We start from the raw sequence: 27,270 nt of genomic DNA, 5'->3' as shown, positions 1-27,270 counted from the left end.
CGAACTAGGAATGATTGATAATTGCAGGACCATTCCTGGACTGTCTGAAAGCTTCATGGTAGGGTATTAGGGGCTGCAGCAATCATGCAAGGGACACACAGCTCGTGCTAACTTCCCCTCCTTGCCAGCTCACTCCATGAGCCAAGGCAGTTTCTGGGTCACGATTGTGGTCAGTGGTCCTCCCATGGAAAAGCTGTCCCTCCAGAATCAATCCACACGACAATGAGCCCATCCCTGCCATTAATTAGTCATGTACTGGGTAGGTATGTCTGAAACATAATGTGCGGATTAAGGACGTTAAACCAAGATTGAAAATCCTGGCCAACTCACTTTACAGAGTTGCAATGAAACAATTTCCGAAAAGAATCTTGCCCATCAATCTAATCTTTTCCAATGGCAACTAAACATAATCAGTGTTTTCTCTAGCAAAAACAAACTCCAGTGAAATACTGACTTACTAATAAATGAAACTTCTTTAAAACACGCACAGATATGAACGTGAACTGGAATTTAAACATGAATCTTATCAGATGTGAACTTAAACTTGACAACTTGCCACAATTTCTGATGAAGAGTCACTGGACTCAAGAGGTCAACTCTGCTTTCTGCCCACCTCCCTAGTTTCTCCACCAATTTCTGTTTTGGCTTCAGATCTCCAGCATCCACAGTTGGACTTCTAGTGGTTTGAAAGGATTCAAAGGTTTCAGGTTCGAGGCCCAACAGAGTTGGTACTGTAGGGTGGCACAGTAGCTCAATGGTTAGCATTGCTACCTCATAACACCAGGGAGCCAGGTTCAATTCCAGCCTCAGGCAACTGTCTGTGTGGGTTTCCTCCCACAGCTCAAGGATGTGCAAGTTAGATGAATTGGCCATGCTAAATTGCCCATAGTATTCAGGGGTATGTAGGTTAGCTGCATTAGTCAGGGATAAATATAGTGTACGGAGATGGGTTACTCTTTGGAGGGTCAATGTGGACTTGTTGGGCTGAAGGGCCTGTTTCCATACTGTAGGGATTCTATGATTCTTGTCATGAAATGCTTTGTTTTATGATGGATCAGAGACCAAGTTCTCTCCCTTAAATCACCTCCTCCACTTTGTGCCTTTGAAATTCTTCTTTCTTCCTGCCTTGTAATTTATTTCCAGTGCCATTTCACCATTGTAGAAGATGTGCCATACTTGGAAAAACCTTCCTGACAATTTACCCAAGACCAATGGTTCCCAATTAAAGCAAAGAGACCGGTCCTGGAAGAAGTGAAAGTGCTGACAATTTACATTTATAGAAGCACCATTAATGGAAACAAGCAAGTCCCCCATTTCCTCACCTCCCTAGTGTTGCTGTGATAGTCACAATCAACTAATTTGTTTGAAAGGGTTCCATTTTGAAAGAAAACTTTTATCTCCTATAAACTCACATTAATATTTGCCTTGGCTTCAGATACTTGAAACTGTTTTTGGTAATACTGATCTTTGAATTGCTTGTCTCTTGCTGCATATTGGATAAGAATCAAACAAAAGCACTTTGCAACAGCATAAACAGAAATCAAATCTCTTTAGACAGATCTACATTTTCAAACACAAATAAACATAGTTCTACCTAAGCACACAATATTAAATAAATGGAACAAAGGTGGGATGCTCTTGCCATGAATGCTTATATTAAATCCAATGTGTTGTACTGAACTGTCACACAAGGAATATTTGAAGAATAATCTGGAACACAGAGAGTGGCATTGCATTAAAGTTAATAAAAAATTCTTACGGAACAGTCTATTGTCAGTCAATTTAAAATTGTGCTTTGGGATATCCCCGAATGTTTCACCTTTCCCTGACACAAATTCAGCGACATTGCACTCCTAGGAAGATCTGGGAAATTCTCCAGAAGAGTTGAATGTTTCCAATAACAATAAGGTATGTGTTTTATAATATGTGAAGTGTACTAATTTAAATGTATGTTTATATAAATAGATATGTTATCAAAGGAAGTGACACAATATTATGCCCACAATTCTGATATCACTCTAAAAATCAAACTATACAATGGTTTTAACGTAAAACAATATACATTGATTCATCTTCGAAGTGTGCCTTGCAAAGATGCAACATCAGGACAATAACTTCTTTTAATACCACATCCATGAGGTTTATGGCAAGGACATGGAGTTATATGTGGCTGTTCCAGTAATGCGAATTGCAAATACACAGAAGGTAATAAACAAACACGTTCATGCTGCTTAAAAGCTGGCTAATATCTCTGCCAGTCAACTGTTTCAGGCCAATAAAAAAGGATAAAAATATTGTTACATTATAAACTATTAACAACTTGAAATGTAGAGCACAACTATTTGTTTCACATTATTTTATCGTAAAAATACTGACCACATAACATCATGACAATGACATTGTGGAAATTTTTATACCAAAGATGCAATACAGTAACTAGATTAATGAAAAACTTAAGTTTCTTTCATAAAACATAACACTGTAATATTAATAGTATTGAAAAATGATTGAAATAATTCAGCTGCTCAATACAGTTCAATCTGCACTCTCTTTTGGTTACGTTAGAGGTCACATACCAGATAGACATGTCACTTTACAGATCAATTTATGGTCAAGTTGGTCTGTCAGAAATGGTGCCTCAAAATAGAAAGGTGATGGCTTTGCAATGCATCAAAAAAAACTACAATTTGAGGATAAAGAAAGTTGGCAGGAACTTGAAGAAAATGTATTTGCATGACTGTGTGGACAGTGCAAGGGAATGATACTGACCAGATCAGATTACTCTGTAAACAGCGAACATGGGCTTCTTCGGATGAATGGACTTTCCTGTGCTTTTCCGACGACCCTATAACTGGGTAAAGTACTGTGTTGGTTATGCTACTGGACTAGTACTCCAGAGCCGGGAGTAATAATGCAACTGGTGTGGGTTCAAATATCAGCCTGGCAATTTGAAAATTTGAGTTCAGTTACAAATAAAGCTAGAAATAAAACAGCTGCCTCAATAAAAGTGACCCTGAAGCTGTTGGATTGTCACAAAAATCCTAATAGGTTCAGTAATGTCTTTGGGGCAGGAAAACTTCCATCCTAGTCAGACCTATGTGTGACTTCATCCCTACACCCGTGCCACTGATTCTGAACTGTCCTCTGGTGTCACTAGCTTGCAACAACCCACTCAAGAAGAATGGCCTCCACCATCTTTGCAGGGCAATGGGAAATGGGTAATAAATGCCACAGATACCCACATTCAGGAGATAAATTTTAAAAACTGCTGCAAAGCTTTGAATGGTGAGAGAACCACAAATACTGCCCTCACATGAACTTTTAAATTCTACTTTAAATGATTACAAATTGAGTCTCTGTGTCGTTACGGGCATGTTAATGATGATATGATGATGGTTCGCAGGAAGGAGCTCAAATAAGATGCACGTTAAAATATTCCAGAGAATCCAAAAAAATTGCTGATTCTCCCACATTGTCACAACAAACTAAACACCAGTTTAAAAAAAAGGTTAAGCAATCCTCTATAAATTGTGTATGAAAATAAACATTTTTCAAACACTTGGAAGTTCATTCACTTTTGAAGTGTTACAGTTTAAACCAAAGTACTATCCACTTATTCTTTCATATCAAAATATGAAACATATGCACAATTTTGAAGGTATGGTGAAGAGAATTCTTCAGCTGAAGATGAACAACAACCTTAGAAACAAATCCTTCTAATAAGAATGCTCAAGAATGTTGCTTTCTATCGAAAGAAATACCTGGTATGAAGCTTGTTCTTTTCTTTATATATAATTACTTTGACACACAACACATTACAATGACACTCTGTGCTGTGGTGTTCCAGGGCAGTTAGTTTCCAGAACGCCAGCTGGATTTATTCGAAGGACTAAGTGTCCACTTTCGGAAAAATGCTAACTTTATTATTTCGACTTATTTTCCATTCTGTTCTAAACTTTGGTTGCTTTTCAGTCGTTTGAATCAGTTCCTCCGGTGTGTTGCCCAAGGGAGGCAACAGTCTTTTCTTGCTGTTCCGTGTCTCCGAAAGCCATTGCGGGGGCAGCTCGAATGGGCCAAAGCCGAACTGCAATGCATACTTGTCGGAGATTACATCTGAATCTAGAGGTGGTGCAGCTGCCGCTCCAGCTGCTGTAGGGGAGTCACTGGTGTGTGCAGTAAATTTTTCCACTACAGTCTGTTCAACAGAGGTGGCTATGTCTTTCTGCCGGCAGTCTGCCGACCCAAGTGACTTAATCTCGTTTTCGTCATCCTCCTCAGAGGGTTTGAAGATCTGCTGCTGTCCAATGTGGAACATTTCCAGCAACTGACTACCTGAACGGACGCCAGGTTCAAGAGTAGCGTCCGTGAGGCCACCAGAGTTGACAATGTTGCGTCTACTGTACCTGCGATGGAGCTGAACCACAGTGCCTACTAAACATTTCCGAACAGACTTGTTCACCGTCAGAAAGAGCAACGGGTTAGTCAGCAGGGAGACCTTCGGCAGCCAGACTGCGGTCAGCATCAAAAAGACAGAGATGTCAGCAATGTTGAGAATGGTTCGATAAATCACAAAAACCACATAAGGAACACTGCAAACAATGAAGATCAGCACCATCGAGAGAAGCATGGCATGCAGTTCAGCTTCCCGCTGGGAAACGTATGGAATAGAAATTGTGTTTTGCGGAGTTCGTAATGCAGCAATGATTACTTTCTTCTTCTGACTGGCACTGAGAGCTCTCCGGATCAGAATCATAAACAAGAACACCACAGCAATGGGCAGGATCACTGTGGTGATGTTATACACAATTACATAAGCCAGGTGCCCAAAGGAATAGCTCCATGAACTACTGCATGTAGACATGGCATAGATGTCTGAGACATTGGTCACTGCAAAAACTGGAATGCTTGCCAAAATGGCATGAATCCAGATGTAGATCACCAAATCCCGGGATTTTGTCTCCGAGATCTTCCTCTCTAAAGGATACAAGACAGAGTAATACCTATAATTGAAACAAAAGACAATCAATGAATGCATAAATTTTTCCATCACTTTCACTCAAATTATATCGAAGTGCAGTAAAAGTCTTGTTATATTTCAAACATCTTTAGCATCACTTGTAATTATAAAACTTACAGATCCAACATCATGATTTTCCACTGCACTGTTGACCAGCTTGATAATTTATTAGCTATTATACTGGGCTGCTGACTTGACAACTGTTCCTCTGAGCTCAGTCATGCTACACCTTTTGTTATAATTATTCTAATTGGCTGATTCATGGCATGAAATTCACTCTCTAGCTGGTCCTCTGAATCACACCTGCCAGGTTTATTTTTGGCAGAATCAAAGCCCTTACCTTTGATGAATGATTTAGCCAATCAAAGAAGTCCTAGTAAGTGTTCTCCAGTACAATTTAGCTTCTGCTCTAGATTTTTTTCTGATAAAATTGATCACTTTCAAAACTAAAAAGAAAATCCAAACAAACAGTGTCCTGTGTGAAAATACATAACTTGGTCTGAGTCAACTGGTAGAAAGTTGAATTTTATCTTTGCACAGGAATGTAGTGACAAGAATTGAACATTCAACTCCTCTGAAACCTGTTTCCCTATGCAGTGAGTTTATAGTTGTTCACTGCTCTGTTAGCTAACTGAACCCAGCCTGTCTTGGATCCATAACCTATTATGCCTTTATGTATCAAAAATCTATCACTCACAGATTTGAAATCATTGGTAGAGAGTGTAATTACGAATTCGAGAAAGAATTCCACACTTCTCTCGCACTCTATACAAAGAAGTGGATCTTCGACTTGCAAGGTTGCTCAATGTTACCTAACCAGCAAAGAATAAAAACTCCATCTATCTCAAAACCTCCTCACAAAATGTCACCTGAAAAATGCACTCAATCCATTCACCGTAAGCTAACTATGATGCAAGCATTTTATATTCATTCATGGAATCTGAGCATCATTTGCAAGGTCAGCATTCATTGCCCTTCCCTAAAGGCCCTTGAGATGACAAGTTTAGTCATTTCTCCTCTTAATCTATTCACTGATGGTCTGATAACCTTCCTGTGACCCTGAGCAGTGCTCTTACCAAAGTCAGTATAGAATTTTATAGGAGCCTGAGCATTGTGGGCTATGATAAGTACTCACACAAGAAATTCAGCCTGAATCAACTTTAGGAACAACTCGCTGCAATTTTTAACTAGTTTCAGGCATCAAGCCGAGATTCTAGGCAGCGGCAAGGTGACTATCAAAAGCAAGATCGTTTGTTAACGGTCTTATTCACTGCACATAAAAGCAAAACACTGCAGATGCTGGAAATCTCAAATAAGAACATAAAGAAACTCAGCAGGTCTGACAGTATCTATAAAGAGAAAAACAGTGTTAATGTTACAAGTCTGATATGACTCTTGTTCAGAACCCCAGCCTTTTGTGTTTTTGTTTATTGCACACTCATTAATACACTGCTTCCTATCTTAACAACCACCACGAGCAAACTGGATGCCAAGAATTCTCGATATGAAAGTCAGAGTGGGTACCTCCTGACTTCAGCTTGCTGCTGGCTGTGAGAATCTTCCATGTTGGTCATCACACAACAGATTATCAGGGCACCCTCCATGGGTACAGATCACAGACATCAGAATCCATCATGTACCAGCCTCTAAGACCTCTATGGCACATGTCCGAATCTTCTGCACTTCAATTATGCACCTCAGGCTGCATTGGCAACTATCATTGTAATGGTCACTTACCCAGCTCATGAACTGGTCCATGCTGCATTTGCGAGCAGTTCCCTTGCTCTCTTAGCACTCACTCACAATGAACCCCTTAGGATGCTCATAGCATTTCTCCTCATCCAAATACCAGGGCTCACACAACTAACTGACAATTGGCACAAACACAATTGTCAGTGTTGGGAAGCTTGTCATGGTTGGCAGCAGTCCTCAGTCAAATTAAGGCAAATAGCCTTCTGTCATGGGGTCCAGGCATAGTAACTCAAGGGCAGTCTCTGATATCAGTCCAGGGCTTGGACTCAGTCAATCAGCCACTTGGGGCAGATAGAGTTAGAGTCTGTTCCACATGAAGGCTGAGGAAACAAATGTGAGAAAGGCCAATGCCCACATTGATTCTATCTGCTCTATTGAAGCTGCTTTCCTCCTGGGACAAAAGAGAGACAGATATGAAGGGAGAAGAAAGTGGGTGGCATAGCTGTTACGCCTGGTGCAGTTGGAGAATAGGCAGTGTGAAAGGTATGCAGGGTTAGTGGTGCCAGGGCTTTGGATGGGTGAGAGAGAGAGATGGAGAAAATGATGCAATCAATACTAAGAGTAGTTGAGCATGTGGATATATAGCAGAGATAGAGTGAGTGATGTGAGGTATTGGATAGTGGCACTCACACTGGCAGAGTGGGCAATGTCGTTGATCTTCTTTCGACATTGCAGGGCATCCCTTCAGACAGCTGAGACTGCACTGGCCCAGGTAGTAACGTTGAACTGGGCTTGCATGGTCTGGTGTTGTAGCCTCCTCTGCTGATCCTGAGAGAACAGAATGTCCCACCTCTGTCCATTCAGCAGGAGATCCAGGTCCTTGCCAGCAAAGCAAGGTGCCAATTTCCCCTTCGTGGCCATATCAGTGACCAATGTCTAAAACGGTTTAGGACAGCTCCAGACTGAAATGCTTATCTGAGAGGTGCACGATGGTGTTTTAAATGTATTGCTGGCACCAGGGATGCCAGTCCATTCCAGGATAACCTAGCAATAGCAAGCTGTACCAAGGACGTGGTGAGTAAAATGGAGCTTGAATCAGACAAGAGGGATGCCATAGAGGTGGAGGGATAGTTAGCGAGGTACAGATGGTAAAATGGGGAGACAAAGCTCACTAGGCCTCGCAGAGAGTAACTGTCCAGGACACTAGGAAGCTCAGAGGAACCGAAGAATCTTGGCATGTTTCACCACAAATCCCTGAAGGCAGCAGGCCAGATTAATAGGGTACTTCAGTTGGCATATGGGACACTTGCCTTTATCCTGATGAAGGTCTTATGCCCAAAATGTCGACGCTCCTGCTCCTCAGATGCTGCCTGACCTGCTGTGCTTTTCCAGCACCACACTTTTTGACGCTTGCCTTTATCAGTCATGGCATACATTACAAGAGCAGGGAGGTTATGTTGGATCTGCACAGGACTTTGGTTTGGCCACAGCTGGAGTAGTGTGTGCAGTTCTGGTCACCACACTCGAGGAAGGATGTGATTGCACTGGAGGGAGTACAGAGGAGATTCACCAAGAAGTTGGAGCAGTTTAGCTTGAGAAGAGGCTGGATAAGCTAAGTTTGCAGATGGCACAAAGATAGGTGGGGGGGGGGCATGTATTATTGAGGAGGCAGGGATGCTGGAGAAAGATTTAGACAGGTTAGGAGAGTGGGCAAAGAAATGTTAGATGAAATGTGTGAGGTCATGCACTTTGATAGGAAGAACAGAGGCATGGACTATTTTCTAAATGGAGAAAAAAATTTGTAAATCTGAAGTGCAAAGGAACTTGGGAGTCCTAGTTCAGGATTCTCCTCAGGTAAACTTGGAGGTTGAGCAGTAGTTAGGAAGGCAAATAAATGTTGTCATTCATCTTGACAGGACTAGAATATAAAAGCAGGGATGTACTTCTGATGCCTTATAAGGCTCTGGTCAGACCACATTTAGAGTATTGTGAGCAATTTTGGACCCAAACCTCAGGAAGGATGTTTTGGCTCTGGAGCAGGTCCAGAGGTGGTTCACAAGAATGATCCCAGGAATGAATGGCTTAACACATGAGGAATGTTTGAGGGTTCTGGGACTATACCCAATGGAGTTTAGAAAGATGAGGGGAATCTGAATGAAACATACAGAATACTGAATGGCCTGAACATAGTGGACTTTGGAAAGATGTTTCCATTGGCAGAAGAGACAAGGACCTGAGGGCACAGCCTTAGAGTAAAGGGAATACCTTTTAGAACGGAGATAAGGAGAATCTTCTTTATCTGAAGAGTGGTGAATTTGTGGAATTCATTGCCACAGAAGGCTGTGGAGGCCAGGTCATTGAGTATATTTAAAACAGAGATAAATAAGTTCTTGATTGTCAAGGGTATCAAAGGTTATGGGGAGAAAGTGAGAAAATGTGGCTGAAAAACCTATCAGCCATGACTGAATAGCAGAGCAGACTTGATGGGTTGAATGACCTAATTTCTGCTCCTATATTTTGTGGTCTTATGGTTTGGTTTCATTAGAAACACAGAATAATGGAAGCTAGGAGCAGGAGGAGGCCATTTGGCCCTTTGTGCCTGGTCAACCATTCATCACAATCATGGCTGATTGTCTAACCCAATAGCCTAACCCTGCTTTCACCCCATAAACTTTGATTCTACTCGACCCAAGTGCTGTATCTAGCTGTCTCGTGAATACATTCAATGTTTTGGTGTCAACTACTTGTTGTGGTAATGAATTGCACAGGCTCACCATTCTTTAGATGAATAAATGTCTCCTCATTTCCTTCCTAAATGGTCCACCCCAAATCCACAGACCGTGTCCCCTTGTTCTGGACGCAGCCACTATCAGGGACAGCCTCCCTGCATCTACCCTGTATAGTCCTGTTAAAAATTTATAAATCTCTATGAGATCCCCCTCACTTGTCTGAACTCCAGTCAGAGAAGAGGAGGCTGAGAAAGGACTAGATTGAGATGTATAAGATTATGACGCGTATGGTGGATAGTAAACAGCTGTTCCCCTTTGGTGAAGGATCAATAATGTTGAGATGTAGGGGACAGAGTTTTAAGGTGAAGGGCAGGAGATTTACAGGAGGTTTAAGGAAAAGGTTTTGCAGCCAGAGGGAATCTGGAATAGTGTCTGGGAGGATAGTTGAGGCAGGAAACCTCAAAATATTTGACAAGTACTTGAATGAGGACTTGAAATGTCATAACATTCAAGGCTATGTTGGAATGTGGCACTAGTGTAGATTTAGAGTAGTTTTTTGTCAGTGCAAACTCAGTAGGCTGAATGATTCTATCAAACTCAACAAAAAAAGAGTTGAAGGTTCAGCCTGTGCAATGTTTATAGGATAGAATGAAACCAGCTATCACGAGGGGGCATAATTTTAAGGTGACTGGAGGAAGGTTTAGGGGAGATGTCAGAGGAACGTTCTTTATCGAGAGAATGGTGGGTGCATGGAATGCACTGCCAGCTGAGTCTGACACATTAAGGACATTTAAGCGACTCTTGGATTGGCACATGGATGATAGTACAATGTCGGGTATGTAGGTTAGTTTGATCTAGTGTAGAATAAAAGGTTGGCACAACATCCAGGGCAAAAGGGGCTGTACTGTGCTGTACTGTTCCATGTTCCATTTGGTCCAGCAAACTGCTATCACCACTTTGCAAAAATGATTTTCCTGCTCACATTCAAAAGAATTAGCCTCCAAGTAAGCCCTAGATGTTTTTACTTTTTTCAGTCGTGGGGAATGGGCATCACTGGCTGGCCAGCATTTGTTGCACAACGTTAGGTACCCTTCTTGAACTGTTTCAGTCCACGTGCTGTACATTGAACCATCATGCCCCGAGGGATAGAATGTCATGATATTGACCCAGCAAAGGAACAGTGTGACTTGACATTGCAGAGAACCAGTACAGACATAATGGTTTAAATGGCCTTCTTCTATGTTGTAACTATTCTATGATGAGCAACAAAATAACCTGAACTGTCATTGCAGATTTATTTGAGAGGATAAACATGGAAGGAGCAATTTGATGACAATTAGCCTGCATGATTTAAAGGAGCGCATCTGTCATTTTTATTTCTCCAGATAAATTATTACACCACCAACTTTTCCACAAGTATCACTGTGCATCCATCTGAGCTGCTGTGGAAAGAAATGGAGCTAGCTTTGGCCCCTTGTGACATCGCTGATGGGAGAATTACATTGCTGTGGCTGCATTATCAATATTGCTTCACCTTCTGGCAAGGGGCATTGATATGATTACTCATGGACTGGCCATGAACCAATGCATCTTTGAAATGAACAACTGCAGCTATAGCAATTTCCAGCTACCTTTCAACATAAGACCATAAGACATAGGAGTGGAAGTACGGCCATTCGGCCCATCGAGTCCACTCCGCCATTTAATTGTGGCTGATGGGCATTTCAATTACTGAAGGGTCTGTTTCCGTTCTGTACATCTCTATAACTCTATGACTCTGTACTCGCACTCACCCCGTAGCCCTTAATTCCTTGCGAGATCAAAAATTTATCAATCTCTGCCTTGAAGACATTTAATGTCCCGGCCTCCGCTGCGCACCATGGCAATGAATTCCATAGGCCCACCACTCTCTGACTGAAGAAATGTCCCCTCATTTCCATTCTAAATTGACTCCCTCCCTCTAAGTCTCCCCGCCTAATGGAAACAAATTCCCAGCATCCACCCTTTCCAAGCCATATATGATCTTGTAAGTTTCTATCAGATCTCCTCTTAACCTCCTAAACTCTAATGATTACAATCCCAGGATCTTCAGCCGTTCATCATATGTTAGGCCTACCATTCCAGGGATCATCCGTGTGAATCTCCACTGGACATGCTCCAGTGCCAGTATGACCTTCCTGAGGTTTGGGACCCAAAACGGGACACAGTATTCTAAATGAGATAAATGACATGACATTTGCTTTCTTAATCACGGACTCAACCTGCAAGTCAACCTTCAGAGAATCCTGGATTAGCGCTCCCAGATCACTTTGTACTTTGGCTTTATGAATTTTCCCACTGTTTAGTCCATGCCTGTATTCTTTTTTCCAAAGTGCAAGACCTTGCATTTGCTCACATTGAATTTCATCAGCCATTTCCTGGACCACTCTCCTAAACTGTCTAATTCTTTCTGCTGCCTCCCCATCTCCTCAGTACTACCTGCCTGTCCGCCTAATTTTGTATCATCGGCGAACTTTGCCAGAATGCCCCCAGTCCCTTCATCCAGATCATTAATATATAAAGTGAACAGCTGCGGCCCCAACACCAAACCCTGCGGGACACCACTTGTCACCAGCTGCCATTCCAAACAAAAACCTTTTATCCCAACTCTCTGCCTTCTGTCAGACAGCCAATCCGCAATCTATGCCAGTAGCTCACCTCAAACAGCATGGGACCTCACCTTACTCAGCAGCCTCCCGTGTGGCACCTTATCAAAGGCCTTTTGGAAATCTAGATAGATAACATCCACTGGGTTTCCCTGGTCTAACCTACTTGTTACCTCTTCAAAGAATTCTAACAGGTTTGTCAGGCACGACCGCCCCTTACTAAATCCATGCTGACTTGTTCTAATCTGACCCTGCACTAGAAGAATTTAGAAATCTCATCCTTAATGATGGATTCTAGAATTTTACCTATAACCGAGGTTAGGCTAATGGGTCTATAATTTTCCATCTTTTGTCTTGATCCTTTCTTGAACAAGGGGTTTACAACAGCGATTTTCCAATCATCTGGGACTTTCTCTGACTCCAATGATTTTTGAAAGATTATAATCACCACCTCTGCTATTTCCTCAGCCACCTCCCTCAGAACTCTAGGATGTAGCCCATCGGGGCCTGGAAGTTTATCAATTTTTAGACCCTTTAGCTTTTCTCGCAGTTTCTCTTTTGTAATGGCTACCATACTCAACTCTGCCCCTGACTCTCCTTAATTGTTGGTATATTACTCATGCCTTCCACTGTGAAGACTGACACAAAGTACTTATTAAGTTCTTCAGCTATTTCCTTATCTCCCATCACTAGCCTTTTTGCATCAATTTGGAGCGGCCGAATTCCTACTTTTGCCTCTCGTTTGTTTCTTATGTATTAAAATAAACTTTTACTATCATTTCTAATATTACTGGCTAGTTTACCTTCATATTTGATCCTCTCATTGCTCATTTCTCTCTTTGTTATCCTCTGCTTATTTTTGTGTTCTTCCCAATCTTCTGAATTCCCAGTGCTCTTGGCCACTTTATAGGCTCTCTCACTTTCTTTGATACATTTCCTGACTTCCTTTGTCAGCCATGGCTGTCTAACCACTTCCTCCCCCCACCTTGGGTAATCTTTTTTTGCTTTGGGATGAACCTCTGTACTGTGTCCTCAATTACACTTCAATTATAAATTGCTAGTTATTTTGTCCTGTGGTTCCCATCACTGTTCTCAAGATTGTCCCTGTTGAGAAGCAAAGGAAACTCAAGCACATCATGTTCTTGAGTCAAAAAGAATGCTTTCGATCAACCTGGTATGTAGCACCTCTGGAACTAGTGGGACTTGAACACTCGCTCAGGGATAGTGACACTACCATAATGGTCTGTCAGTGTGAACTAGCCAGAAACTGTAGACCAACTGTAGGGCGGCACGGTGGCACAGTGGTTAGCACTGCTGCCTCACAGCGCCAGAGACCCGGGTTCAATTCCCTGGCGACTGACTGTGTGGAGTTTGCACGTTCTCCCCGTGTCTGCGTGGGTTTCCTCCGGGTGCTCCGGTTTCCTCCCACAGTCCAAAGATGTGCAGGGTCAGGTGAATTGGCCATACTAAATTGCCTGTAGTGTTAGGTAAGGGGTAAATGTAGGGGTATGGGTGGGTTTCGCTTTGGCGGGTCGGTGTGGACTTGTTGGGCCGAAGGGCCTGTTTCCACACTGTAATCTAATCTAATCTAATCTAATCTAATCAATCATTTAAAAACAGACATCTTTCACTTGTATCTTTGTTCAAATGTTAAAAACAAGTATGTTGCATCCTATGATGGATTACGCTGTTGCTGTGGTCATCCTCCTGGACTGATACTGCAGAAGGATAGATTGATAAACCTCTCTTCCTCAAGAGCTTATTCGCAAAACAAGCTGGGACAGGAGAAAAACCAGTTGGAAAGATAACCCATTTGAAGTGTCATTTTTGTACGAATGCCCTCAGCTCATAGTGTGTGTGCCAGCAGAGGCCACAGATCACTGTGAACCTCCTTAGCACAGCACAGGTTCGGAATCCCTTCCCTGGTGATCAGGACTTGGAGCTTCTCTTTCTAGTTCTGCTTCTTAAAGGATATGGGAGAAAAGGTATTTAATTAGTTAGATCTGCTGCCTGGCACTTTTTTTAATGGCCATTTTTATTAATTACTCACTAATGCAAATTATCAGCTTGTTGCTTTGGAATTGTTATACATTCAGAATTCATTTTACTATGATAGAATCCCTATGGGGTGAAAGCAGACCATTCGGCCCAGCGAGTCCACATCGACCCTCTGAACAGCATTCCCCCCTTCCCCATCCTATCCCTGTGATCCTGCATTTTCCATGGCTAATCCACACAGCCTGCACATCCGTGGACACTATGAGCAAGTTAGCTTGGCCAATCCACCTAACCTGCACATCTTTGGAATGGGGGACGAAACCCACATATACAAACTCCACACAGTCACCTGAGGGTGGAATTGAACCGAGATCCCTGGCTCTGTGAGGCAGCAGTGTGAACTGCTGAATCACCCTGCTGTCTGGTATTGTTCTGAAATTTGATCATTGGTTGCCGAAGAAAGAAAAAAATTTGAAATGGATCAATTCAAGGAGTCTGGACAAGCCTGTTTAAGTGTATTTTCTCCAAACTTTGATATTATCAGACTGATGCAATGCCAAGACCAGTGTACATGTGGCTACACTTCATAGAAAATCAGAAAGATATGGTTTCAAACATCTGAGAGGGTTGGAGAGTGATTTTCTAGAGTATTAGTTTCCTTAATATGTTCTTTTATTGGAGATTTTGATGATCCCAGGACAGTTAAAAAAGGGGAAAAGTTGTTAATAATGACCATTTAACTCATAAGTTGTGTACCAGGCTCGATGGTCAAGTTGTCTTTGACTGCCCATCAGTTTCTCTATGCAAGCTCCACTGGAAAATAGTTTTAGCCCTTGAGGAATGATAGGCATATCTCAATTCATCAAGACTGTCCAGTAATTACTCACAATCTCCCTGACTGCATGTTGAAAGAATTCTCAATCTGTTTGCCTGCATTGTATGTCCAACAGGTCCTGAAAGAGTGATTAAACCTGGAGTTTCTGGCTCATAGTCAGGGCAGTTACTACTGAACCACCAGACATTGCCCCAGAGTAAAATACAACACTCAAATTTAAGTAAACAGAAAGGTTACTTCTTCTTTTGAATATGTAACTTATGCTGTGAAAGCTGAGTAATACTAAGGAGTTTATATATCCCCAAAGTCGTTAGCAGGAAGCAAGAAACATCAACCAGAGGATTTTGAAAAGGGCTGGTTGCTGTTACTGACCTTAGAGAAACCTGCATATCTAGTATCCAATGCAGAAAGATGTTTTAATGATTTTACCAGGATGTCAGATAAAAGAACTTTATTCCAATCCATTAATTCAGCACGCCAAGCACCAACAATACTTACAATTATCTTCCCTTGCACTATCTCGAATTGCATTCAGTGCTTGCTATGAATGCTCATTAAGCACATAGTACGATTAGCTCTCTAAAGGGTCTGATGGTGCAGAGGTAGCCTGAACCAGGAGGCATGGGTTCAAGTCCCACCTACTCCAGAGGTGTGTAATATCATCTCTAAACAGGATGGCTATAAAGTAACTGCACTTAGCATCCTTTCACACAATCTTTACAGAGATGCAGGCTGAAATAATAATCCCTTTTAATGTAGGTGAATGATGCAAGTAAATGTCAACACATCCATTATGAGCTGCAATGAAAACACTTGGTTATCACTCTCATTCAGAGAAATTCAGCCTGTTATTTCTGTTCTGTTCGCAGAAGGCAACTTATAACAACAAAGAAAGAATACACTCAGAAAGTGGACTCCCAGCAGTCAACTGCAAAGAGGAGAAAACCCAGAAAATGCTGGAAATAGAGAGCAATGAAAGGAGGGAAGTTGCCCAAGATCGGGGTTCATGCCAACTTCTCTCTATTACCCTCTTTGTTCATTTTAATTCCATCATTCATTCATCAGAAACAAACAATGCATGAGAGATTTCATCATAAAATCTTGGAATAGTTGCAACACAGGAGGCTGCCATTCAGTCTGCTTTGATATGCTAGCTTTTAGCAAATGAAAAGCTGCTCCCCCAGTCCTATCCCATTGTATGTCATTTTCTCTCTTCAGATGTTAGCACAAATCCATTGAGTACATTTAAGACTATGATAGACATGTTCTTGAGATTCAAGGGGATCAAGGGTTATGGGGAGAAAGCGGGAGAATGGAGATGAGAAACTTATCAGCTATGATTAAATGGTGAAGCGGCCATAATTGAATGGTCTAATTTCTGCTCCTACGTATTCTGGTCTTATGATGGAATTTACCTTTCTCTTTCTCTCTGTGGCATTGTCAACCAGGCGGTAATCTCATTCAGCATGCGCAAGGTGATGAGTGAGCAGATGCAAGTTGGAATAAGGACACCAGAGTTTTGGCTCAGCTGAAGTCAACGGAGGTGCATGATGGGAGATCAGCCAAGAAAGTTTTGATGTATCCAATCTGAAGGTCCTGAAGGTAGTTCTATCTCAATATTACAAGTAGCCATCAGGCATGGAAGGAGGAGCAAAAAATATTTTCAAGAGTGATTTCATAATGGGGAGGTCATAACTCTCAGGAGAGACTTAAATAAACTGCTTTTATTTCTTTTGGGAACAGAAGACTGAGAGGTGAACTGATAGAAATCTTTAAAATTTTCAAGAGACAAAATAGGGTGGACTGGAAAAAATGTTTCTCCTTATAAGTTAGCCATGATATCGTCACTAATAAATCCAAGAATGAGTTACAGAGAAACTCCTGTGACCAGACAGGCGGTATGAGAATGTGGAGTCAACTACCAAATCAACAAGGATAAAGACTAGCCCACTCAGCCCTTCAATTTGCTCTATCTTTCAATAGGTTTGTGGCTGATCTGATTTTAACCTCAATTCTACATTCTTGCAAACCACTGATTCTTTCATCTCCCAGGTAATCAAGAATCTATATAAAAACTGAAAGAACTGCGGATGCTGTAAATCAGAAATAAAAACAGAAGTTGCTAGGAAACCGGATCAGGAATCCCACATGGTGTGTTGCCTGCCCGGTGCCAGGGTGCAGGACATCTCTGACTGGCTTGAAAGGATACTGGAGTGGGAGGGGGAGGATCCAGTTGTTGTGGTCTATGTTGGGACTAACAACATAGGCAAGGAGGACATGTTTGGGGATTATCAAGCACTAGGAACAATATTAAGGGACAGGTCCTCGACGGTCATAATCTCCAGATTACTGCCCAAGCCACATGTAAATTTGCTTAGGGATAAGAAAATTAGAGAAGTAAACATGTACCTAAGGGAGTGCTGTGGGAAAGAAGGGTCCCATTTCATGGGGCATTGACATCAGATTTGGAACTGGGGCTGGGCGGAGGGTGGAATCTGTACCGATGGGAGACCGATGGGTCTCCACCTCAACTGATCTGAAACCAGTGCTCTCGCAAATCAAGTGGTCACTAGGACTTTAAACCTGTGAGTTGGGGGGAAGGGAAAGGGAAAACAACAGGGAACATGATGGTAAATAAAAAGGTAAGCAGCAGGTCAGCATGTGTGCAGGAGGGTTTAAGTACAAGGCAGAGTATGAAAGAAGCAAAAAGGGAGGATAACTCAGGAGATATTAGAGATATTAAATATCCAGGGGTACCAGACTATTCAGAAGAACAGACAGGAAGGTAAGGGAGGTGGTGTAGCTCTGATATTCAAGGATGACATCAGGGTGGTGTTGAGAGATGATATAGGATCTATGGAGAATGAGGTTGAATCCATTTGGATGGAAATTAGAAATTCTAAGAGGATAAAGTCACTAATAGTTGCTGTCTATAAGCCACCAAATAATAACAACACCATTGGGGCAGGCAATAAACAAAGAAATAGCTAATGCCTGTTAAAATGGTATGGCAATTATCATAGAGGATTTTAATCTACATGTAGATTGGTCCAGGGTAGCCTGGAGGTGGAGCTCATTGAATGTATCCATGATAGTTTTCTTGAACAGTATGTAATGGAACTGACGAGGGAGCAAGCTATCATAGATCTGGTCCTGTGTAATGAGCCAGGAATAATTAATGTCCTCATAGTTAAGGATCCTCTTAGAAGGGGTGATCACAGTATGGTTGAGTTTAGAATACAGATGGAGAGTGTGAAGATAAAATCCAATACCAGGGTCCTGTGGTTGAACAAGGGAGACTACAATACAATGAGAGAGGACTTGGCTAAAGTAGACTGGAAATAAATATTTTATGGTGGGACAGTTAACGAGCAGTGGAGGACTTTCAAAGCATCTGCCATGGGTGTCTAAGAAAATAAGGGAGGCTATCAAATTGAAAGAGAAGGCATACAAAGTGGCCAAAACAGCATGACTCTAGAAGACTGAGAAAACTTTAAAGGTCAATAGAAAGCCACAAAACGAACTATAAAGAAAAGTGGTATGGAATATAAAGACAGATAGCAAACGTTTCTGTAAATATATAGAACAAAAAAAAGTGGCTAAAGTAAGCATTGGCCCTTTAGAGGATGAAAAGGGGAATTTAGTTATAGGATATGATGAGGCATTGAACAGGTATTTTGTATCAGTCTTCACAGTGGAGGACACTAATAACATGCCAATAACTGACAAAGAGACGAACATAGGCGGGGACCTGGAAACAATCATTATTACAGAAATTTTAGTGTTGGGCAAGCTAACAGAGCTAAGGACTGATAATTCTCCTAGGCCTAACGGAATGCACCCCAGGGTACTAAAAGAGATGGCGGGAGAAATAGTAGGTGCAGGAGTGGTAATTTTCCAAAATTCACTGGACTCTGCGGAAGTCCCAGCAGATTGGAAAACAGCAAATGTGACGCCACTGTTTAAAAAGTGATGTAGACAAAAGATGGGAAATTATAGACCAGTGAGCTTAACCTCTGTAGTGGGGAAGATGCTTAAGTCTATTATCAAGGAAGAAATAGCATGGCATCTCGATAGAAAGTGTCCCATTGGACAGACGCAGCATGGGTTCATGAAGGGCAGGTCATGCTTGACAAATCTTTTGGAATTTCATGAAGGCATTATGAGCAAGGTGGACAATGAGGACCTTGTTGAAGTTGTGTATCTACATTGCCAAAAGGCCTTCAACAAGATGCTGCACATGAGGCTGTTGCATTATATAAGGATGCATGGCATTAGGGGTAAAGTATTCGCATGGATAGAGGGTTGGTTGACTGACAGGAAGCAAAAAGTGGGGATAAGTGAGTGCTATTCTGGCTGGCAATCAGTGACCAGTGGTGTGCCTCAGGGATCAGTGTGGGACCACAATTATTTACAATTTATATAGATGATTTGGAGTTGGGGACCATGTGTAAGGTGTCAAAGTTTGCCAATGATACTAAGATGAGTAGCAGAGCAAAGTGTGCAGAGGTCTGTGAAACTTTGCAGAGCAACATAGATACATTGAATGAGTGGGCAAAGGTCTGGCAGATCGAATATAATGTAAATAAATGTGAAATCACAGATTTTGGTAGCAGTAATAGTAAAAAGGATTATGAGTTTAATGGTAAGAAGTTACAGCATGCAGCTATGCAGAGGTACCTGGAGTCCTTGTGCAATCACAGAAGGTTGGTCTTGAGGTACAACAAGTGATTACAACAAATGGAATTTTGTCCTTCATTGCTAAAGGGATTGAGTTTAAAAACAAATGTACAAGGTGCTGGTGAGGCCACACCTGGACTACTACAGGCAGATTTGGTCTCCTTACTTGAGAAAGGATGTATTGGCACTAAAGGGGGTGCAGAAGAGGTTCACTAGGTTGATTCTGGAGTTGAAGGGGTTGGCCTATGAGGAAAGGCTGAGTAGACTGGGATTATATTCATTGGCATTCAGAAGAATGAGGGGGGGGGGCATCTTATAGAAACATATAAAATTATAAAGGGAATTGAAAAATAGACATAGAGAGGATGTTTCCACTGGAGGGTGAAACTAGGACAAGAGGGTATAGCCTCAAAATTAGATGGAGCAGATTTAGGACTGAATTGAGAAGGGACTTCTTCACCCAGAGGATTGTAAATCTATGGAATTCTTTGCCCAATGAAGTAGTTGATACTTCAGTAAACACTTTTAACGCTAAGATAGTTTTTTTTTGAGCAGTAAAGGAATTAAGGGATATGGTGAGAGCACAGGTAAGTGGAACTGAGTCCACAAAAGGGTCAGCCATGATCTTATTGAATGGCGGAGCAGGCTCGAAGGGCCAGACGGCCTACTCCTGCTCCTGGGTTCTTATGTTATTAGGAGCTCAGCAGGCCTGGCAGCACCTGTGAGGAGAAATCAGAGTTAATGTTCCGGGTGAAGAATCTACCTTGCTTTGCATTAAAACTATCTAATGTTTCTCCATCCACTGTCTTTTGCAACATTTTGATCTTTTTAAAATTCTTTCTGCCAAAATGGACAATTTCACATTTCCATAGATTATACTCCATTTAGCAGATCCACACAGGGGTCTCGGAATCGACGAATGCAGTGTAACATATGGCCCTTCAACCTGCCTCCCTTGGGCAGACAGACTTGTTCCATCAGCCAGACCCCTTGTTCCATGCCTGTCAATCGGTAGCCTCCCTCCCTCAGTTATCCTTCATGTCCTGCTCAATGTAAGACTACCAACACCCATTCTCAATCAAGGCATGACAAAGACAAACTTTCCCAAAGCTGACCAAGTACAGACTGCTCCCTTGAAAGCCCAGCCAGTATAGTACCTCACTTTCTGCACACTCCTTCTCGATAACTCAATCGGGAAGGGCAACTTAATTCCAGTAAGCTGGCCATTTTATTAATGAGCAAATCATACACAAGGACTTTCTCAAACTTGGTTGTTGGAAAGCTTGACTCACCTTTAAAATTCCAAGAGATTAATTGCAAATTTTCATCCTGCCTTGAGGATGGGTTTTTTTTTGCCTCTGGTACAGTCCCACCCCCCTTATTTCCCAACACAAGACTCCACCCTATGTATCTATTTAATTGCAGCTTATTCACTCTTTTACACAAAGCTGTGGACTTGTTATTTTAATCACATGCAACTTTTTTAAAGACGCAAGTACACAGGACCACAAGTACATTCGGCACTACAGCTGCATTATTCAGATTTGATGACATGGACAAAGTTTTTATCTTGAACCCATCATAACAAACAACTTCAGTGAACTTGTCAGATCGCAAGTGTTAGGTGTATGCCACTGTTATTAGGCTGCTCCAAAACAGAGAATTGGAACTCCAGTACAGCATGGTCGACCGTATCAAAACAGTGAAGATAATATGGGGGCTTGGCAGGATTGAAACTGAGAGGATATTTCCTCTTGTGTGAGAATTTTGAACATGGGCACACAGATTCAACATAAGGAGTTTTTCACTTCAGATACAGAGAAGAATGAATTTCTTCTCTCAGAGACTTATTATTGCTTGGAATTCTCTTCCATGGACAGAAATGGAGGTTGGGTTATTGAATTTATACGAGATTGAGTTAGACAAGACTTTTGATTGACAAGGCAGTCACGGATAATGGGAGAGGAGAGCAAGGTTGAGGCTGCAATCACATCAGCCGTGATATGATTAAATGGGGTTCAGGCACAATGGCCTACTGCTCCTGTTTCCCACGATCTTACCATCATGCTTTTAATTATTAATGCATTTGTTTTGGAGTTGTTACTTCTACATTCTCATCAGCAGTAAAACCCTCAAAATTACACACAGCATGGACAATAATGAGATGATTCTAGTCACAGTAATGTAATTCTAATCCCAAACCCCAAATCTAATTTCAACATGACCTGCCACTTTTAAATATGGAATGCAAAGTTCCCCAGATGGTGGAGAGCTGAAGTAAAAACAGAAAGAATTGGTGAAACTCAGCAGTTCTTGCAGAATTTATGGAGAGACACAGAGAGAGAGAAATAGACTTAATGCTTCGAATACAATATGACTCAGTGCATATGATTGGCTCAGCTTCAATAGCCACTTATTTTCGTACATCCTGGCTCTCGTAATCTTTTGCATAAAATTTTCTTCTCAACTCCCCCTTTGTATTTCAAGTGTTAATCCTAAATACTTACCCCCTATTAACAGTTCAACAATGGAAATTATCTTCTGCTTTCTTTATAATTCTGAGCACTTTAATTAGATTCCACCTCTAACCTTCTTAACTCAAGCGAGTGCATTTTGAGATTTTCAAGTATCATCTTCGTATCCTGGTACTATCAGAGTAGTATCAAGCCTTTTCCAAAGCTGCAATATTTAAATCTCGAATGTGGCTGAGGCTTTCCAATGTGAATGATGACAAGCCCAATATCCATTGATATCCGGGCAGAGTTCTCTCGTGCAGTCACCTCCTTTTCCATTGATTCTCTAGGCAAGAGAAATATTTGTCGGCAAATCACATGCTCATGCGAGCCAGAGGTATTTACAGTGGGAGGGGCTTTCTGGCACCAAATCTGGCATTTGCCAATCACTTGTGAGGTGATTTATTATGATTGTTTTAATCTTGCCCCATTGTCAATGTTATCAATATTGACTAACGCCAGCTGGACACCATTTCACTGGCTGCAAGCCAGGAACTTTCCTAAGGCCAAAGATGGTTGCCCCCCCAAAAGCCCAGAATATTATTTTCTTATTCATTCATGGGATGAGGGTGTTGCTGGCTAGGCCAGCACTTATTGCTCACCCCCAGTTGCCCAGAGAGTGTTAAGAGTCAACCACATTGCTGTGGGTCTGAAGTCATCAGCCAAGTGTGGAGGAGTACCCCTTGTTGCCTGGCAACCATCACTATATAGGGGAAGGGCCTTTGAAAGAGGAGGGGCAGTTGTGAATGGCCCACGATGTAAGAGTTTGGGCAGCTTCCTGGATGTCAAGTGCAAACCTGCTTTTTCAGATTGCTCTGGTCACAAATGATTTGAATGCTAAAGGGATGGAATATTTTTTAACGCTTTATGAGAGAGTGCTCTAAATTGCCAAGTGAGTGCTATTGATGATATCCTGACCCTGTGAGAAACCAGAGGTGCCTGAGAACCCTGGCTGCTTGACTCCCCGTGTCGATGGGGCAATGGTGGTGATTTGGTGGGCTCTTCCAAAGAGTTTGTCAGTGACATCGTGAGTGCAGTTAGGAGTTGATCTCTGTTAAGTTCCTGGTAGCTCCCTGAAACGATTGGCTGGCAAAATGGTTACCCTTACGGCTTCAGGGATGGAATTGCCACCCAGTTTTTGACTGCAGGTCCACATCCAGCAGCCGGTAAAGGTACGACATGATGGATGAGGATATTCAGGGTCACCCTGGTTCTCACTCATTTCCAGTGAGTGGCTCCTAAGCCTGTAGATTGTTTTCACAGAAGGTTATACCCTGTTGCTTCTCCATCCACAGGAGAAGCAGGATGGTGGACAGGGCTGCTGCTGAGGCTGCAATCTCTCTGATGTCTTCTGTGTCGGTTCCTTTGCATATCATATCACCCCATGAAGACCTCCTGGGTCAACCTCTGCCAGGTTCCTTTGCTTTCAGCAGATTGGAGTGAAAAGGAGATGAAAGCTCACACTCTTAACAAAAGGCCACTTTAGCCCTGACACAAAGCTGTGGGTAGCCCTGACACAAAGCTGCAGGTTATGCCCCCAGTGAGGTTAGTCCCGGTCTTGGACAAGGCCTCAATCAGCAAGTGTTCCTTGTCATTCTGTTTGGCTCTGGGTCATTACAGGTCAGCTCTTTGCAACCAGCACCACAGAAGTTTGGAAGTGTATATAACTGTTGGATTATCCTCTAGCCTGACAATACCCATCACACACTCATCAGCCATCCTGGTCTCATGTTAGGTGGCCTAGCAAAAGTGTCCTTTCCTAGCACCTTTCATCCTGTGTGTGAGACTTTTTCAGTTACAAGTGATGTCTTGTAATCCTAGACACAGTGAGGAAGGTGAGACTTTTGGTGAATGTGCCTTATCCTACTGACTCCACTTGACCCAATAAATGAACCCCACTCCCCCGCCATTTATCTCTCAGTCCCCCTGGCCCACAAGCCTCATTCCTGATGAAAGGCTTATGACCGAAACATCCATTCTCCTGCTCATCAGATGCTGCCTGACTGGCTGTGCTTTTCCAGCGCCACACTCTCAGCTTTTATGGGCCAGAGCTGGGACACTAGCACAGTACCACAAGAATGAAGCATTCCTGGTTCCCTGATGACCCTTCACCCTCACCTTTTGAGCTCCTTTATGTGACAATTAATGCCCCCTTTAACATCCCAGAGCCCATGACTATTGAGATCAGCACGTCTTTGTGGGCCGTTTATCTTCCCCATGATGACCGAAAGTGACTTTGGCTTATCTTGACCAACCCACATCAGGACCAAAGCAGTGTATCTTCCAGCTTGGAGCCACCTGTATGGAGTCCAATTTGCCAGTGGCTTCTCTTATCAAAGGTTCCAGTAAGTCATGATGGCAAAACATTTTTCCAGTTACTACAAACTGAAAACCAGAAAAAAAATATGGTACAACATTTTTGCATAATTCACTTACCCCCTCAGAATAAATAATTGCAGGCCACTCTATAGCAGAGGGGTAAGTTCCCAGCTGCACAAAGATACAGGATATATTCACCAATGACATTTTCTTCAATCACCAGCAGACGATAGGATTCATGAAAGGACTCGTGTGCTGATTATGTAATTGTGTGGGCCAAAAAGGCTGCTCTTCAAGTGATGTTGAATCACTTTGATTACAGGTTATAAATAGAATAATGCTGCTTAATTTAACTGAATGAGCATCCTGGTTTGATTTGCTTTGTTTGCAGCTTTGAAAGAAAACATGGAACCTGAAATTAGCCTTTTGACAAGGAGCAGCAATAATATTGTGAGCAGCTGTAGGAGTAAAACCCTGCGATTGTTTCTCATCAAACGTCTGAGGCCTGAAAACAAAGAAATAAACCTTCGGTACCAAAGAACAAATCTTGCTTGCAGTGAGATTTCCTGTCCCTGAATTAATAACATGGTTGTTCTAACCCCAGTTCAGTTAAGGTTTCATTTATTTCCATGGTGTCAGTCTGACTCTGTTTTCTTGACTTCATGCCTAGGGACTATGATGCTCATTACAAGAATATTTTGTTTATATCCACAATTGTCATAACATTTCTCTTGTTACAACTAACATGAAGTGTATAACTTAGGCTGATACTTCAATGTGATCATAGGGAATACTGCACTATCAGAGGTCCACATATTGGCAAATCACTAACTAGATTTATTGTGTAGTTGATAAAGATCCTACTAGGTAACTGTCCCACTTAACAATTGGCCCTCATTTCCCAGCCTTTGCTCTGCACATAAACTCCCACAATCTTCGAAAGAAAAAAGACAATATGAAGGAATTTTTCTGAATATGAATCACTTCAAGAGTACGGGTGGCACAGTGGGCACAGTAGTTAGCACTGCTGCCTCACAGCGCCAGAGACCCGGGTTCAATTCCCGCCTCAGGTGTGGAGTTTGCACATTCTCCCCATGTCTGCGTGGGTTTGCTCCGGGTGCTCCGGTTTCCTCCCACAGTCCAAAAATGTGCAGGTTAGATGAATTGGCCAGGCTAAATTGCCCATAGTGTTAGGTGAAGGGGTAAATGTACAGGAATGGGTCTGGGTGGGTTGCGCTTCGGTGGGTTGGTGTGGACTTGTTGGGCCGAAGGGCCTGTTTCCACACTGTAAGTAATCTAATCTAATCTCCTAAATAATGTGAATGACACACTTTAGAAGCGCAGGCTTGCTCATTTTTCAGGGTATAAACAAACACAGTACTTGCAGCGTTGTAGGTTCAAATATCACTCCACATATTTCAGGATAAAGGTTCATGCTGACACACCGGCATAGTACCAGGGCAGTACCAATCGAATGAGATGATAAACCTTAGATGACCTGTCAGTTCGATGTAAGTAATCTCATGGCTCCATCATGAACACCAAGGATTTTACCCAGACTAATATTTATTTCCTCGACATACACCACGAAAACACATTAACTGGTAGTTATCAAATTGCCGAGCTTAATGTGCGCATTGATTGCTGCATGTCCTACATTACAACAGTGATTTCACTTGAAAATTACATTATTAGCTTGAAACATCTATTGAGATGTCAGGTAGCCATGAAAAGTAATGTATACATGAAACTCGTTACATAGAACATAGAATATTGCAGCGCAGTACAGGCCCTCTGGCCCTCGATGTTGTGCTGACCTGAGGGACCAATGTGAAGCCCATCTAACTTACACTATTATGCCTATCCAATGACCATTTAAATGCCCTTAAAGTTGGCGAGTCTACTACTGTTGCAGGCACTCCGTGCCAGGTCCCTACTACTCTGAGTAAAGAAACTAGAGTCATAGAGATGTACAGCATGGAAACACACCATTCGGTCCAACCCGTCCATGCCGACCAGATATCCCAACCCAATCTAGTCCCACCTGCCAACACCTGGCCCATATCCCTCCAAACCCTTCCTATTCATATACCCATCCAAATGCCTCTTAAATGTTGCAATTGCATCAGCCTCCACCACTTCCTCTGGCAGCTCATTCCATACACATACTACCCTCTGTTTGAAACAGTCGCCCCTTAGGTCACTTTTACATCTTTCCCCTCTCACCCTAAACCTATGCCCTTTAGTTCTGGACTCCCCAACCCCCAGGGAAAAGACTTTGTCTATTTATCCTATTCATGCCCTTCATGATTTTGTAAACCTCTATAATGTCACCCCTCAACGTCCGACGCTCCAGGGAAAACAGCCCCAGCCTGTTCAGCCTCTCCCTATAGTTCAAATCCTCCTTCCCTGGCAACATCCTTGGAAATCTTTTCTGAACCCTTTCAAGTTTCACAACATCTTTCCGATAGGAAGGAGACCAGAACTATACACAATGTTCCAACAATGGCCTAACCAATGACCTGTACAGCTGCAACATGACCTCCCAACTCCTGTACTCAATACTCTGACCAATAAAGGAAAGCATACCAAACACCTTCTTCACTATCCTATCTACCTGTGACTCAATTTTCAAGGAGCTATGAACCTGCACTCCAAGGTCTCTTTGTTCAGCAACACTCCCTAGGACCTTAGTCCTGCCAAGATTTGCTTTCCCAAAATGCAGCACTGAATTAAACTTCATCTGCCACTTCTCAGCCCATTGGCCCATCTGGTCCAGATCCTCTTGTAATCTCAGGTAACCTTCTTCGCTGTCCACTACACCTCCAATTTTGGTGTCATC

The 27,270-nt window shown here is 42.3% G+C and overlaps 1 protein-coding gene across 8 annotated transcripts in view; it reads right to left on the bottom strand.

Annotated features, from left to right (window-relative positions):
* Positions 1-1,336: 1,336 nt before the first annotated feature.
* gpr176 (G protein-coupled receptor 176) overlaps positions 1,337-27,270 on the bottom strand; it is a 189,007-nt gene continuing 163,073 nt past the window's right edge. For all 8 annotated transcript variants that reach the window (XM_043697953.1, XM_043697955.1, XM_043697956.1 and 5 more), the window contains one exon: positions 1,337-5,000. In XM_043697953.1, coding sequence (XP_043553888.1) covers positions 3,890-5,000 — 1,111 coding nt within the window. In that variant the 3' untranslated portion in view covers positions 1,337-3,889. The remainder of the gene's footprint in view (positions 5,001-27,270) is intronic.

This window comes from Chiloscyllium plagiosum, chromosome 10 (genome assembly GCF_004010195.1).
Source record: "Chiloscyllium plagiosum isolate BGI_BamShark_2017 chromosome 10, ASM401019v2, whole genome shotgun sequence".
Classification (NCBI taxonomy): domain Eukaryota; kingdom Metazoa; phylum Chordata; class Chondrichthyes; order Orectolobiformes; family Hemiscylliidae; genus Chiloscyllium; species Chiloscyllium plagiosum.
The sequence above is the reverse complement of the archived record's forward strand: the minus strand, read 5'-3'. Positions and strand labels throughout refer to the sequence as shown.